This window comes from Haliotis rufescens, unplaced genomic scaffold, assembly GCF_023055435.1.
Source record: "Haliotis rufescens isolate VD_foot unplaced genomic scaffold, xgHalRufe1.0.p SCAF_131, whole genome shotgun sequence".
Lineage (NCBI taxonomy): Eukaryota > Metazoa > Mollusca > Gastropoda > Lepetellida > Haliotidae > Haliotis > Haliotis rufescens.
This window is the reverse complement of record NW_025963815.1, coordinates 130936-146088: the sequence shown is the minus strand read 5'-3', so window position 1 is coordinate 146088 and position 15153 is coordinate 130936. Positions and strand designations below refer to the sequence as shown.

At 39.4% G+C, this 15153-nt stretch overlaps 1 protein-coding gene across 8 annotated transcripts in view; it reads left to right on the top strand.

Annotated features, from left to right (window-relative positions):
• Window positions 1-1360: 1360 nt before the first annotated feature.
• LOC124143141 (nck-associated protein 1-like) overlaps window positions 1361-15153 on the top strand; it is a 65801-nt gene continuing 52008 nt past the window's right edge. For all 8 annotated transcript variants that reach the window (XM_046511969.2, XM_048394891.1, XM_048394887.1 and 5 more), the window contains exons 1-8: window positions 1361-1554; window positions 6733-6843; window positions 7630-7716; window positions 8867-8923; window positions 9383-9525; window positions 11799-11889; window positions 12723-12860; window positions 13391-13439. In XM_046511969.2, the coding sequence (XP_046367925.2) occupies window positions 1450-1554; window positions 6733-6843; window positions 7630-7716; window positions 8867-8923; window positions 9383-9525; window positions 11799-11889; window positions 12723-12860; window positions 13391-13439 (781 nt within the window). In that variant the 5' untranslated portion in view covers window positions 1361-1449. The remainder of the gene's footprint in view (window positions 1555-6732; window positions 6844-7629; window positions 7717-8866; window positions 8924-9382; window positions 9526-11798; window positions 11890-12722; window positions 12861-13390; window positions 13440-15153) is intronic.

Here is a 15153-nt window from a genome sequence, read left to right as displayed (position 1 = left end):
AAAACCGCTAAACAAATCCATCATAAAACCCCAAAAATTGACAGAGTAATACCTAAACTACAAACAGGCCACACTAAGTTAAAATCCCACCTACACCAAATTAAAAAAACACCAAACTGGTAAATTCCCCAACTGCAACTTAAAAGAAACTCCTGAACACGTAATACTATATTGCACACAGTACCAGCAACACAGAACAACACTCCAATCCAAACTAAACTGCAACAATCAAATAACACTAGCAACGGTACCCAAAATGACTTACAAACCTTTTAAGCACCAGGCATATATGTAATCAAAACAGGCCTACTCGACCACATCTAACAAAGTACAACAAACAAGCTGCGAATAAACCCTAAAATTCTAAACCTATAAAATCACACAAACTCCATTTAATCCACCTTTTGCATGGCACATTTCAAAATTCCAAATTTGTTCTCCAAATTAAGTAAGCAGCCCCAAGAGCAAACACCACCCCCTTGGGGATCGCGTTGTGTCGCCGCTGTCAGTGTTGGACTTGCCATTTAAAATCTCTCATTGTAGATACGCCAACGAAGGGATTGTCGTTAGGTATTTCATTTTCATTTGGTGAGTGAACTAATGTTGTTGTTTTTATATCCGTGTTCATCAGTATACGACTTATATCACCACGGCGACCTGTTCATTAGCGAGCACCATCCAATCCTCATTCTTCACTCTTTGGGCACGGCGAACATGGGTCTCTAGGACCCTTTCCTGACTCGTGCTCCCCACGCGGCGTCTCCAGATTCTGATTCAGATTATTCAGAATTCCTGGCCGTCCGACCCATAGTACATTACATATACATGTATAAGGATCTATACCGAAACGTCGCCTTTACAGTATTAAAGAAGTTGTTATCCATAAATTGTGTCCACTTTGTCATCCGTCAACTTCTTAGTAACGACTATCAATCAATTCTTTCAGACAACGTTCGTGGCTACAGCTATCACATTCTTGTTTTAAACGCTCCGCAGTTCCAAACGCATTGATAGGGAGGACAACATATTCAAGTTTAGATTCTCACATACGTTTTCATTCCATGAACACATTTACTATCTCTTAACCGTGATTCATATCATTAAAGGTGCGGTCGGGTAGCCGAGTGGTTAAAGCGTTCGCTCGTCACGCTGAAAACCCGGGTTCGATTCACGACATGGGATCAATGAGTGAAGCCCATTTCTGTCTGATATTGCTGGCATATTGCTAAAAGCGGCGTAAACCTTACTCATTCATATCATTAAAGCGTGAGGCTTTTTCTGGTCACTGGCTCAAGTGAACTAAATATATTTTAGGGACGCTTCAATGGTGCGGAAGAAATTATCTCCCTTGACCGGAAATGGGTTTGGACAAAAATGGCTGTCAAATGTTGAGGAAGTGATCGATTATTTGACACAAGGAAGGATATTACCAGTAAACGACGCTCCAAAATGTCGCGAGCAATGATTCCAAGCCAGCAGAAGTTAGCTGAAAAGCTAACTATCCTCAACGATCGAGGGATAGGCATGCTCACACGAATATACAACATAAAAAAGGTAAGAATTATCAAAATAATAATTGGGCCATAATAATGTACCGAGTAATCTGCAAGTTCTCTAAAACTAGCAGGCTTGTTGACAGCTGGGGACATGCACCAGCAATTCTTTGACATGTGATTCATTTCCGGGATCAATGTAAAAATTAATAGTAAGTTCAACTTTGTTCATGTTGTTAGCATTTGTTATTATTTAAAACTGAAGAGAATGGCTGAACATGCTGAATGTAGTTTATTAATTGTAATCGGAATCGCTGGACAAATTGTACAGTTTTGCTCACATACGTACATGCATTTGTACAGAATGTATTGCATGATAACACTCATATATTCTTTACCAGGATCAGTAATTTGCATTTCAATTAGCATGAACAGACGATTAGTCACAGTGTCACCAGGTCACACCCAAACCTGATAATAAGAGAAAAAGGAATATATTAGCCAAACTAACCTGTTTGATTACGTGATTAATAAAGCCATCCTTCAGGCAAATGGAGGTAAAAAAGCAATTTTCTGGTTTACTAGCTCAAATTGGCTCAGGCTCTTGATTTCACAGATCTTGCGTGCCTCTTCTATCCTTAGGGCATGTAGGGTTAGGTTATGTTACCCCCAAGTCTATCCTTAGTCCTTGGATCCCTTTTCCAATGAAACACCCCTTCACGATCTTTAGGGTTGGGCACTACTTGCCCATCAAACACCTCTTAGTCTTTAGTAAAGGCTTTACCACATCATTACGGTTAGGCACCCCTTTACGATCCTGAAATCCGGTAAAGTGCTCCCAGTAAAGTGCACTACACCCTAAATGTAAACTACATAACTTTGATAATATGCTGATATGTTATAAATATATAAATTAAATCAGTGTTGCAGTACCAGACTTAGAGCTGCCTCTCGTCATGCTAATTGACTCAATGTTGAGCATGTTTAGTTGGTTATTGTAGGCCTTAACCTGCTTCCTTGGGACTTCTTGTTGCATTGTGCACATGTTGTCGAAGTTTACATTTTATTTAATCACTATTAAATTTACTATCAGCTTTGTAAACATGAAAGGAGAGTTATGGTTATTCCAACATCATGAACACACAGTAAGGACGGGGTGGTTGTTTGAAATGTACATGATGAGCTCTGTACACATAGTTATATCAGGTGTAATGTCCATGTGATGATGTACCCCGGTATGCACTAGTTATAACAGGTATAATGTCCATGTGATGATGTACCCCGGTATGCACTAGTTATATCAGGTGTAATGTCCATGTGATGATGTACCCAGTATGCACTAGTTATATCAGGTGTAATGTCCATGTGATGATGTACCCCGGTATGCACTAGTTATATCAGGTATAATGTCCATGTGATGATGTACCCCGGTATGCACTAGTTATATCAGGTGTAATGTCCATGTGATGATGTACCCCGGTATGCACTAGTTATATCAGGTATAATGCCCATGTGATGATCTACCTCAGTATGCACTAGTTATATCAGGTATAATGTCCATGTGATGATGTACCCCGGTATGCACTAGTTATATCAGGTGTAATGTCCATGTGATGATGTACCCCGGTATGCACTAGTTATATCAGGTATAATGTCCATGTGATGATGTACCCAGTATGCACTAGTTATATCAGGTGTAATGTCCATGTGATGATGTACCCAGGTATGCACTAGTTATATCAGGTGTAATGTCCATGTGATGATGTACCCAGGTATGCACTTGTTATATCAGGTATAATGTCCATGTGATGATGTACCCCGGTATGCACTAGTTATATCAGTTATAATGTCCATGTGATGATGTACCCCAGTATGCACTAGTTATATCAGGTGTAATGTCCATGTGATGATGTACCCCGGTATGCACTAGTTATATCAGTTATAATGTCCATGTGATGATGTACCCCGGTATGCACTAGTTATATCAGGTATAATGTCCATGTGATGATGTACCCCAGTATGCACTAGTTATATCAGGTATAATGTCCATGTGATGATGTACCCCGGTATGCACTAGTTATATCAGGTATAATGTCCATGTGATGATGTACCCCGGTATGCACTAGTTATATCAGGTGTAATGTCCATGTGATGATGTACCCCAGTATGCACTAGTTATATCAGGTATAATGTCCATGTAATGATGTACCCCGGTATGCACTAGTTATATCAGGTGTAATGTCCATGTGATGATGTACCCCAGTATGCACTAGTTATATCAGGTATAATGTCCATGTGATGATGTTCCCTGGTATGCACTAGTTATATCAGGTATAATGTCCATGTGATGATGTACCCCGGTATGCACTAGTTATATCAGGTATAATGTCCATGTGATGATGTACCCCGGTATGCACTAGTTATATCAGGTATAATGTCCATGTGATGATGTACCCCAGTATGCACTAGTTATATCAGGTATAATGTCCATGTGATGATGTACCCCGGTATGCACTAGTTATATCAGGTATAATGTCCATGTGATGATGTACCCAGTATGCACTAGTTATATCAGGTGTAATGTCCATGTGATGATGTACCCCGGTATGCACTAGTTATATCAGGTATAATGTCCATGTGATGATGTACCCCAGTATGCACTAGTTATATCAGGTATAATGTCCATGTGATGATGTACCCCGGTATGCACTAGTTATATCAGGTATAATGTCCATGTGATGATGTACCCCGGTATGCACTAGTTATATCAGGTATAATGTCCATGTGATGATGTACCCCAGTATGCACTAGTTATATCAGGTATAATGTCCATGTGATGATGTACCCCGGTATGCACTAGTTATATCAGGTATAATGTCCATGTGATGATGTACCCCGGTATGCACTAGTTATATCAGGTATAATGTCCATGTGATGATGTACCCCGGTATGCACTAGTTATATCAGGTATAATGTCCATGTGATGATGTACCCCAGTATGCACTAGTTATATCAGGTATAATGTCCATGTGATGATGTACCCCAGTATGCACTAGTTATATCAGGTATAATGTCCATGTGATGATGTACCCCGGTATGCACTAGTTATATCAGGTATAATGTCCATGTGATGATGTACCCCAGTATGCACTAGTTATATCAGGTATAATGTCCATGTGATGATGTACCCAGGAATGCACTAGTTATATCAGGTATAATGTCCATGTGATGATGTACCCCAGTATGCACTAGTTATATCAGGTATAATGTCCATGTGATGATGTACCCCGGTATGCACTAGTTATATCAGGTATAATGTCCATGTGATGATGTACCCCGGTATGCACTAGTTATATCAGGTATAATGTCCATGTGATGATGTACCCCAGTATGCACTAGTTATATCAGGTATAATGTCCATGTGATGATGTACCCCGGTATGCACTAGTTATATCAGGTATAATGTCCATGTGATGATGTACCCCAGTATGCACTAGTTATATCAGGTATAATGTCCATGTGATGATGTACCCCGGTATGCACTAGTTATATCAGGTATAATGTCCATGTGATGATGTACCCCGGTATGCACTAGTTATATCAGGTATAATGTCCATGTGATGATGTACCCCAGTATGCACTAGTTATATCAGGTATAATGTCCATGTGATGATGTACCCAGGTATGCACTAGTCATGCTAAGAGCAGGACAATACACCGATGCATCATGTGCATTGGTGGATCGGTGGATCTCGATGCAAGTATTGCTCACAGTTACACACTAAATGAAAGATATTGATTCTTGCCTTAAATGTTTGGTTTTCTTACTGTAACATCAAACACTAAGTAGTAGTGAAGATTAGTTGGGAAAACTTATATATACTTTCATCCATTGCGCCATTCTTGTCGCTGCTAACTGTAAATCATCAGTGTTCCAGGTATTTGGCCACCCTGTCTATGAAAAAGTTGGCTTACGCAACATCGATAAGAGCACATGCAAGAATCATGATACATATCTGATCGTGAGCAATGTATCATGATACATATTGAATCATGAGCATGGTGAGCAATGTATCATGATACGTATCAGATTGTGAGCAATGTTTCATAATACGTATCGGATCGTGAGCAATGTATCATAATACGTATAAGATCGTGAGCAATGTATCATGAGACATATCAGATCATGAGCAATGTATCATGATACGTATCAGATCGTGAGCAATGTATCATGATACGTATCAGACCGTGAGCAATGTATCATGATACTATTGGATTGTACAGTTTGTGTATATTCCCAGCCCTAGTATGAACCAGGCATTTAACTTGGTTCAGGTATTCTCGAGTCCAGGCCCTCTCTGATAATGTTTGGGAGTCTTAGGCATGGACATATAAATCCGAGACTGGCGCCATGTGGCAGGCTTCTGTTAATTCAAGGAATTTACTGATATCGTATTGTTGCTCAGAGGCATATTGTAGGTCCCGTGGATGACGATTTGAATATAGTTAGAAGAAACTCACCCTTTGATATTCTAAACTTTGAATGTTGTTGCACAGTGGAACTAAATATTTATGAGCATGGTCTAACTTAAATGAAAACTAATCTTTATTTGGATTATCATCATGATCATGATTATTCACCTGTGAAATGACCAGGAACAGAATACCTACTAACAAATAATGGAAGATCTACAAGGAACTAAACGGGATTATCTGTTATTATGGGACTAAAAGATGAAAATGCTTTTAATCAAACATGTTAAAAGGAAGTAAATATCTAATGCTAAATGTAATTGGCTGAGAGTAAACTAACATGTCTTCAGAACAGTTTGTGACTGCAGTGAAACACAATCTATATTAGCTCCGGGTGCGTTTTGGAGAATTGTTCTTGTTAACATGATTAACCAACATGTCTTCAGAACTAATGTAGTATTACATGATAAAAAGATGTCATCAATATGTAACTTGTAACCAACAATCTCTGACTTTGATTAGTGTTAAAAAACAGCCATACCTTTTTTGCATTGTTTTATGTCCATTCTAAATCAGTAGAATCCTGACACACTTCTCCTTAAACAAATAATTTTCCCTACATTGAGCACCTTCGATCAGATTACTTCACTTTTCAAGGGAAAACAACATTTGGTCAGCATCATCGTACGATGGATCAGTGGAAGATTATTTATCAATGAACTCCTTCCAGTATGTTACAGAATGTTAACTTTTGTTACTTGTGCAGATGCTTGGCAACAATGACAACAAGCCACCGTTCCTGTCTGACAAGACCATGGACTCAGCCATCAAGAGCATTCTGAGGAAGTTCCCCCAGTATGACATCAAACAGGGGCAGGTAACTCTAACACTTGACAATATTCTTAATGCTTTAACATGTATAAAACTACACCATGGTCTAGTGGTATCCCAGATAGTCAAAGGTAGGTGGTTTGATCCCCAGTCGCGTCATACCAAAGATGTGAGTACTTGCTACCCTGCATGACTCTCAGCATGAGGGCATAAAGCAAGGCCTGGTCGACTCCGAGTCAGTATACTGTGTCTGAGTGGGTGATGTATGTTCAACTGCCACATGGTATCTCAGTGGGCTAGTACTATAATACAAGGTTAGTAGTTAGTTACACATGCGTACATTAGTACACGCACAAGTGCATGGACGATGCTATCTAAGTGCAATAACAATATTCATGATATTGGTCCTCAGCAACCTATGCTTGTTAATATTATAAATGGATTCGGTTGTCAGATGGATTGGCCACCATTCCAAACACATTGGCCTATTCATGACCATTTTTTTATAATATGTTATTAGATTTGGTAGTTTTTTTCCGAGATGTGGGTTTCAACTCATTCATAATGGTTGTTGCAATATTTTCTGACCTTATTTTAACCATACTGTGAAATTTTCCAAAAATGAATATTGCCTCTTTAAACTTCTTCCTCTGAAATTGCCAGACAGAGGGAGCTGAACTTTTATGTACAATGATGTATGATTTTCCTTATGATGACATGGTAGTGGCTGTCTTTGTTTGTTAACTATTGACATTTTTGCAGTTGAGCTACTGTGCAATGGCACTGTTTGTATCACATTGACACCCATGATGTCTACTGTTGTTGGTTTCAGCTGAATGTCGTCAACACAATGAAAAGTGAGGTGACCAAGTCCCTCTCTCTGTACTACTACACGTTTGTGGACATCCTGGACTTCAAGGTAGGCGACCTTTACACATGGGAGTGAGTCAGTGAGTTTGGTTTTACATCGCTTTCAGCAATATTCCAGCAATATCACGGCAGGGGACACCAAAAATGGGCTTCACACTTTGTACCCATGTCGGGAATCGAACCCGGGTCTTCGGCGTGACGAGCAAATGCTTTTACCACAAGGCTACCCGACCTCCCCCTTTACATGTGGCAGTAGAAGGTATGGCCTTATTAAGGATATAGCGATTGACATACAAGCTGATTATACTGATTTACTAATTGAGTGTCAGAATTCTTGTATTTCGTGAACGAGAGCGTTGGTAATACATGAATGCTCACACAAGTTTCGTAAAGTCAATAAGACACACATGTGAATGTAAACATTTCTTTATTACCCATTAGTTCTTAATATTTTTGAGCTCCCTTTTAGAAAAATGCACTTATCACAACCACTGTCTTTCAAAACCACAGTTGTCGAATGACTTCAATATTCTTCAGCTATGACATTTTTTCTTATCTAGTGTGACGTCATTCCGACCATTTGTCACAATAACAATCGATTGGTGTCAACAATGCTGTTCGGATTATGTAAACAATACACTGGCGGGTGTGAAGTTATAATTGCCCCAGTGCACATACAAGTTTTATGTACTCACTTATTTCTGACCCTGTGGGTAATAATTAAGAATATTGAACTATGATTTTCTCTTCATTTGGGATGACACTTTGAACACTAGCATTACATGTGTGACAGTAACATGTGTTTAAGTGTGTTTTGGATTCCCTCGCCTGTCTTCCCGAAAGAAGGACGTTAACTGACAATAAAACACCACCTTAATTAAAAACATAAAAAGATTTTGAAATGATCTGTCAACGCCCAGTTGACTGTACACTTCTTTGCAAATCCCGCCATTAATCGAAATCATGTTGTTTATGAACTGAATGTCAATTTTGTTTCGCAATTTTGATTTGACTATGCATCGACTCGTTAGTCCAGCCAAAATATATCTCCACAATTCCAGCCTAATTCGGCAAGGGTAGAAACTGGACTTTTACAGTCAGTTATCTCCCTTGCCTTTGGAAGATGTCCCTCCCCCAGTTCAATGTTCTGTGACCATGGTAACAAAAAGATGTGTTCAAGTGTGTTCTGTTTCTCCTAGGACCATGTTGTGGACCTGCTGACCACTATTGATGCCTGTCAAGTACACATGGACATTGTAAGTATCAGCTCACGGGATGCTGGGATGACAGGAAATCTTCAAATTTGATATGAGAAGACTATTCCCAGGCTCTGTTCTAATTGTATCAATATCATTGAGCAAGCATCGTTTCTGTCTCTTATGCTGAAAAACTACATAACTTGATGACCTGAAGAAGGCACTGGTAGGCTGTGTCAGGGCTTTGTACATGTATCATAAAGATGACATGTTGATTGTCATGTTCCTCTGATTGATGCAAGTCACAGAGCAGAGTTGCTTCCCTTGGCTGTTCAAGGATCTGCTGATTATGGCTTCAACTCTCAGATTTGTCCCAGCTATGATCTCTGTTTTCTTAACACCATACCCATTCTCTAGGATTTCTCCAAAGGGGAAGCATCACTTTGATCATTAATTATGCTGACATGCAGTGACATCACTGGCCCAAACCGTGTTAAACCAGTGCCCTTCTTGTCGCAGACGTCCAGCTTTGACCTGACACGGAACTACCTGGACCTGATATCGACGTACGTGTCAATCATGATCCTGGTGTCCAAGGTGGAGGACCGGAAGACGGTGCTGGGTCTGTTTAATGTGGCGCATGAGTTCCTGCATGGAAAAGGGTATGATACAGCCTTGATCTCTGTGTTTGGTGTATTAGTAGTCCCTCGTTAAAGACAGACGAAGTTTGTTAACCAGCAAACGCAGTAGATGTCACTCAGGTCAATTATCACTATAGAAGAGTATCGCCTGGTATCTTGTGATACAATTCCTATCACGATACGGACTGATGATACTACTGGTATCATAAGACTCCTCATCAAACAGTAAAAAATTATGAAATCACTGAAATGCAGCTCTAAACATTGCTAAACCTCTTTCTTCATACATAATTATTTTTATCTCAAAAACTTTAACAAAGAAAACCACAAGAACAAAACAGCTTTAAATGAGGGGATGGCTATAAAATGTAACAGATAGTCGGCACGTCCTCAGCTACAACATCTTCGTGTTATGCCATGCTTATAGGTGGCGCTATGCTACTTCTGCCTTGATCGGAGGTCACTCTATTAGTTCATGTTCTATTTATAGCATATCACGATCTTACAAACTGACGATTCAAGTATCGTGTGTACCTAAATATTGATGATATCGTAGGTATCAGTGAATCGTCACAGCCATAATTATCACAGTCTTGAATCGACCTGGTTCTTATTCCTGGATGATAATACTATTGTTTACCAGAAGCCACACATGCCCATAGCTGAGCAGTATACTTGTAGTGGGATGATGCATCGGTGTCTCACAATTGTTTACTTCTCGATACAAGCATTGATCACAGTCACATACAAAGTAAAATGTACTGATTCTTACCTTTAAATGTATTCTTTAATAAAGTTACACCAAACACTAATTACTCGTGAAAATGATTATTGAAAATTTTCCATTGCGCCATACCTGACACTGCCAACCGTTAATCATTAGTGGTCCAGGTATTTGGCGATCCTGTCTATGAAAAAGATGGCTTACACACCACATATAAGTGCACATGCAAGTATCAGAAAATGTATCGGATCGTGAGCAAGGTGTCGTGATACTTATCGGATCACACACCTGGTGTATCGTAATATATATTAGATTGCACAGTTGGTGTATCGTGATACATATCGGATCACACAGTTGGTGTATCGTGATACATATCGGATCACACAGTTGGTGTATCGTGATACATATCGGATCACACAGTTGGTGTATCGTGATACATATCGGATCACACAGTTGGTGTATTGTGATACGTATCGGATCACACAGTTGATGTATTGTGATACATTTGGATCACACAGTTGGTGTATCGTGATACGTATCAGATCACACAGTTGGTGTATCGTGATACATATCGGATCACACAGTTGGTGTATTGTTCCAGCCTTACTGTAAACTGTAATGATTTCTTTTAAAGTTTATCATATGTTGGTCCTGGATTCCATACCAGCTAGATTAGAGAGTGTCGTGATTCATGGGAATTCCCAATTAAAATTAGTCCCCACCCAGCAACTGCAACTACGAGACCCATGAAGACCCAGGGGAGAATAGGTCTTCAGCAACCCATGCTTGCCGTAAAAGGTGACTTTGCTTGTCGTAAGATGCGACTAACGGGATCGGGTGGTCAGGCTCGCTGACTCGGTTGATGCATGTCATCGTATCCCAATTGCGTGGATCGATGCTCATGATGTCAATCACTGGATTGTCTGGTCCAGACTCGATTATTTACAGACCACCATCATATAGCTGGAATATTGCTGAGTGCGGCGTTAAACGACAAACCAGCAGCAGCAACTACGAGGTGACTTAATGGACCAGGATGTCTGGTACTGTGGCCACGTTGATTGCATGTCATTGTTCCCCAATGATCATATCATCAATGTCTGGTCCATACTTGGATATTTAAAGGCTCTTTGCGCATACCCTAAATGTTGCTGAGTGCAGCTTTAAACAAAATTATTCTGTGATGCATATATATTAGCCTTGAAGCGATCATGTGTCATTTGACAGATATTCATATTGATCTAAAGGGATGACAATTTACGTTAATGACTTGAGCTACTGAAAATAGAATGGGAATTACCCAGAAATTGTATTCCCCAAACCTAAGACAATCAGATATCTATATCTATATCTATATTATTGACTGTTATAAAAAGAAAATATGAACGCTTGAAACTTGTTTATTAAAGTTTCATATCCTAAATCTGCCTTTGTGTCTTTATTATATATTAAAACAAGTGTAGACTTATGAGGTCTATGCCTGTTTTTATTGACCTGAAGAAAGCAATATGAAGGCTGCTCTTTTCACCTGCTTATGAATGCTCAATTAACCAGTTGGTGTTTCTTTCAGTGACCTTGCGTACCCGCGTCTAGGCCAGATGTTCCTGGACTATGACATGCCCATGAAGAAGTTATCGGAGGAGTTTGTGCCACATTCCCGGGTGAGTTAAACACTGCACATACTGCAGCACATGTTGTCCGTGTGTTACGTGTGGTGAGGTGAGGTGAGATGGGGTTTATCGTGAGGTGAGTGAGTTGGGTTTAACGCCGCTTTTAACATTATTCCAGTTTTATCACAGCGTGAGGTGAGGTGAAATGGGGTTTACTGTGAGGTGAGGTGAGGTGAAATGGAGTTAACTGTGAGGTGAGGTGAAATGGGGTTTACTGTGAGGTGAGGTGAAATGAGGTTTTCTGTGAGGTGAGGTGGAATGGGGTTTATTGTGAGGTGAAATGAGGGTTTACTGTTAGGTGAGGTGAGATGGGGTTTAACATGAGGTGAAATGAGGTTTATTTTGAGGTAAGTGAGAAGGGGTTTAACGTGGGTGAAATGGGGTTTAATGTGAAGGGAAATGGGGTTTAACATGAAATGAAATAGGGTTTTATGTGAGGTGAGGTGAAATGGGTTGGCACATGAGGTGAGGTGAAAAGGGGTTTATCTTGAGGTGAGATGGGGTTTATCGTGAAATGATGTTTAATGTGAGGTAAAGTGAAATGGGGTTTAAGGTGAGGTGAGGTGAAATTGGGTTTAACATAAGTTGAAGTAAAATGTTGTTTAGTGTGAGATACGGTGAAATGCTGTTTTGATGTGAGTTGAAATGTGGTGAATGTGAGGTGAGGTAAAATGGGGTTTAACTTCAACAAGGACTGCTGACCACTGAAACTTCAAGTAGTGATGTTATGTATCCTTTAATGTTAATGGCGAATTTTGACAGACCTGTTTAATCTGTTCCTTGCAAAGTTGAAATGATGGGACACATTTATTTTGGTTGATCAGTTCCTGATGCCAGCACTGCTGTCGCTGCACGACGTCTACCCTCGACGGAACCTCCCCGCAGAACAGATGCGGAACCATCAGTTCCTTAGCCTCCTGTCGGAACCTTCAAAGATGTCCACTGTCCCTAACACAGACATGGTGGGTAATCACTGGTTATCACCATTATCATCTAGTTTACCACTGTGTTGAGTTGCCTCCTTTGGTTTTGTCAGGATCCACTTGTTTTGGGTTGACTCACAAACTATCCTGATTATAATTTTCGCTTTGTCAGAGTCTAGGATCTTAAACTATGTGCCCAAATATTGTAAGATAATATATTCTTGCATTTAAAGGTATTCTAACACAGCATTATATGCAATAGTGTCAAACCAAGTCACATGTGCAAAGCTATAAAATATTCAGTTAAGACTTATGATAGAGTTAGGGTATCTGTAACTGAACTTTGGGGAGTTTTAGCAACATTTACTTCATATTAGGTGCCGAATATTGGCCACTGAGAATGCTAGGTACTCCCGATATGTTCCTTCAGACTTGTCTTCAGTATTAAGCTGACATTCCTTGATTTGTGACTTACATTGTGACAAGCCATCACTATCGTCACAGTCTATTTGCTGCAATAACTACATCAGCTGAGTATGTTTTTCATTCCTGTTTGTTGTGTGTTTCAGATTCAGTGTGAATACCATTCGCTGGACATAATGGAGCGGTGGATTATATGTGAGTGCGTCTAGAAGCATTTAGTCCACTGAACTTGTAGTCCCTGTCACGTTTAGGGGGGAAATGATACACCGGTACATCGTGAGTTTCCGACAATACGATGCATGATACATTTTTTACTGTATCGATGCAAGACTACACACTTGCTAAAATAAATTACCTACTACTCATTTAATGACCCCAACATCAGCGTTTTTTTCCGTCAGATATCACAAAATGTGTTGTAATAAGTTCACTACTAAAAATAGCAGCTTCGAAAATGTGGCTACAGCTAGCTTTTTCCTCTTGATCCTGCTCTGAAATATTTATTGCGGAGATGTTTCCTTGTGATAAGATGTATCGTGATACCAGTGTTCGCGTTAACACAGAAACCTGCGCTTTCCACGCATTAAAATCATATAAACACGCAAAAAATATTTTGCATGCGTGTTTTGCACGCACAGATTGTGATATACTTAATTTTGTATTAATACCATAAAATAACAAAACTATTGAAAGCTGATAGCCTGCTTACGATGTTCAGACGAAAATAAATCAAAACCTTGAAATTCCCATTGCTAAAAATAGAATGTGGCCAGATGGCGCTTTGAATCGCGTCCTTTAAATTTCTACATATGGTCTTTGGAAAACGGAATAACTTATCTCAGACACAGGACGTCATTTGTTACTATAGATGGAATTCCCCGGAAGTCGATCGTTTCATCCAATCAGAACCCAGCTTACAAGCAATACATTTATTTATCGATTTATCAAGTATAATTTGCGCTTTAAAAAACCAAACACATCGAATCCCTTCAGGTGAATAAGCAGATATATCTGTAACAAACTTGGTCAATAAAAGTATGAAATTTGATATAAAACATCACTAGACATGATGATATACCATTTAAAATGTATTTCCTGCTCTCAAAGGCATTGTTTTATATGCAGAGATTAAGATTACCGTGTGTATTTTCTCGTAAACTAAGCCGGAAATAGCAATCAGCTGTGCACACGTTTCCTCCCAATCTACCGGTGATTCAGTTAAAACGTACCCAGTCATACAACTCTAAAGAAATTTGATGCAATGGTCGGAAGAAATTGTATCCGAAATTATTATTTTATCAGGAATAATATATTCCAATGACGTGTTATTTTAGTTGCAGCTTCCGCCATATATACTTAAAAAAATTATAGGAACCACAAGCATGGCATTTTGGTACAGATTGTATGCAGGATATATATTTTGACGTATGTAACGATTTTGACCAGTCACCGTAGGGACTTCCCGCGCAACATGTATTTTGATTGCGAAATTGTTATTTTGACATTTAATTGTCAAACTGCCTAAAATATGACTTTTAACGGGTCATGGTACGGCATATATGATATGTGTATCCATACTCTTGCAACTAAAGTTCGTTTCAAGGCGTCAATAGCGGTAATCTGACCGTGGTTGCTGTTAATAACGGTGAGTTGTGCGATCTACCGATCACTTCGCATACGATTTCGCCGAAATTATTGAATGAAATTTTGAATATAATTAAAAAATATATTGCAAACATTCGTCCAGATAAACAATGAACATTTTTTTATATTACCAGATATTATTATAACAGGATTAAATTGCGTACTTCTGTTCGGATTTATTGACTGGTGTTTCCGGTGTTACGTGATCGTGGTGATCAGCTGATAATGTTTTCTGAGATGGGGGAAAACATCGTGTCATTGGAAA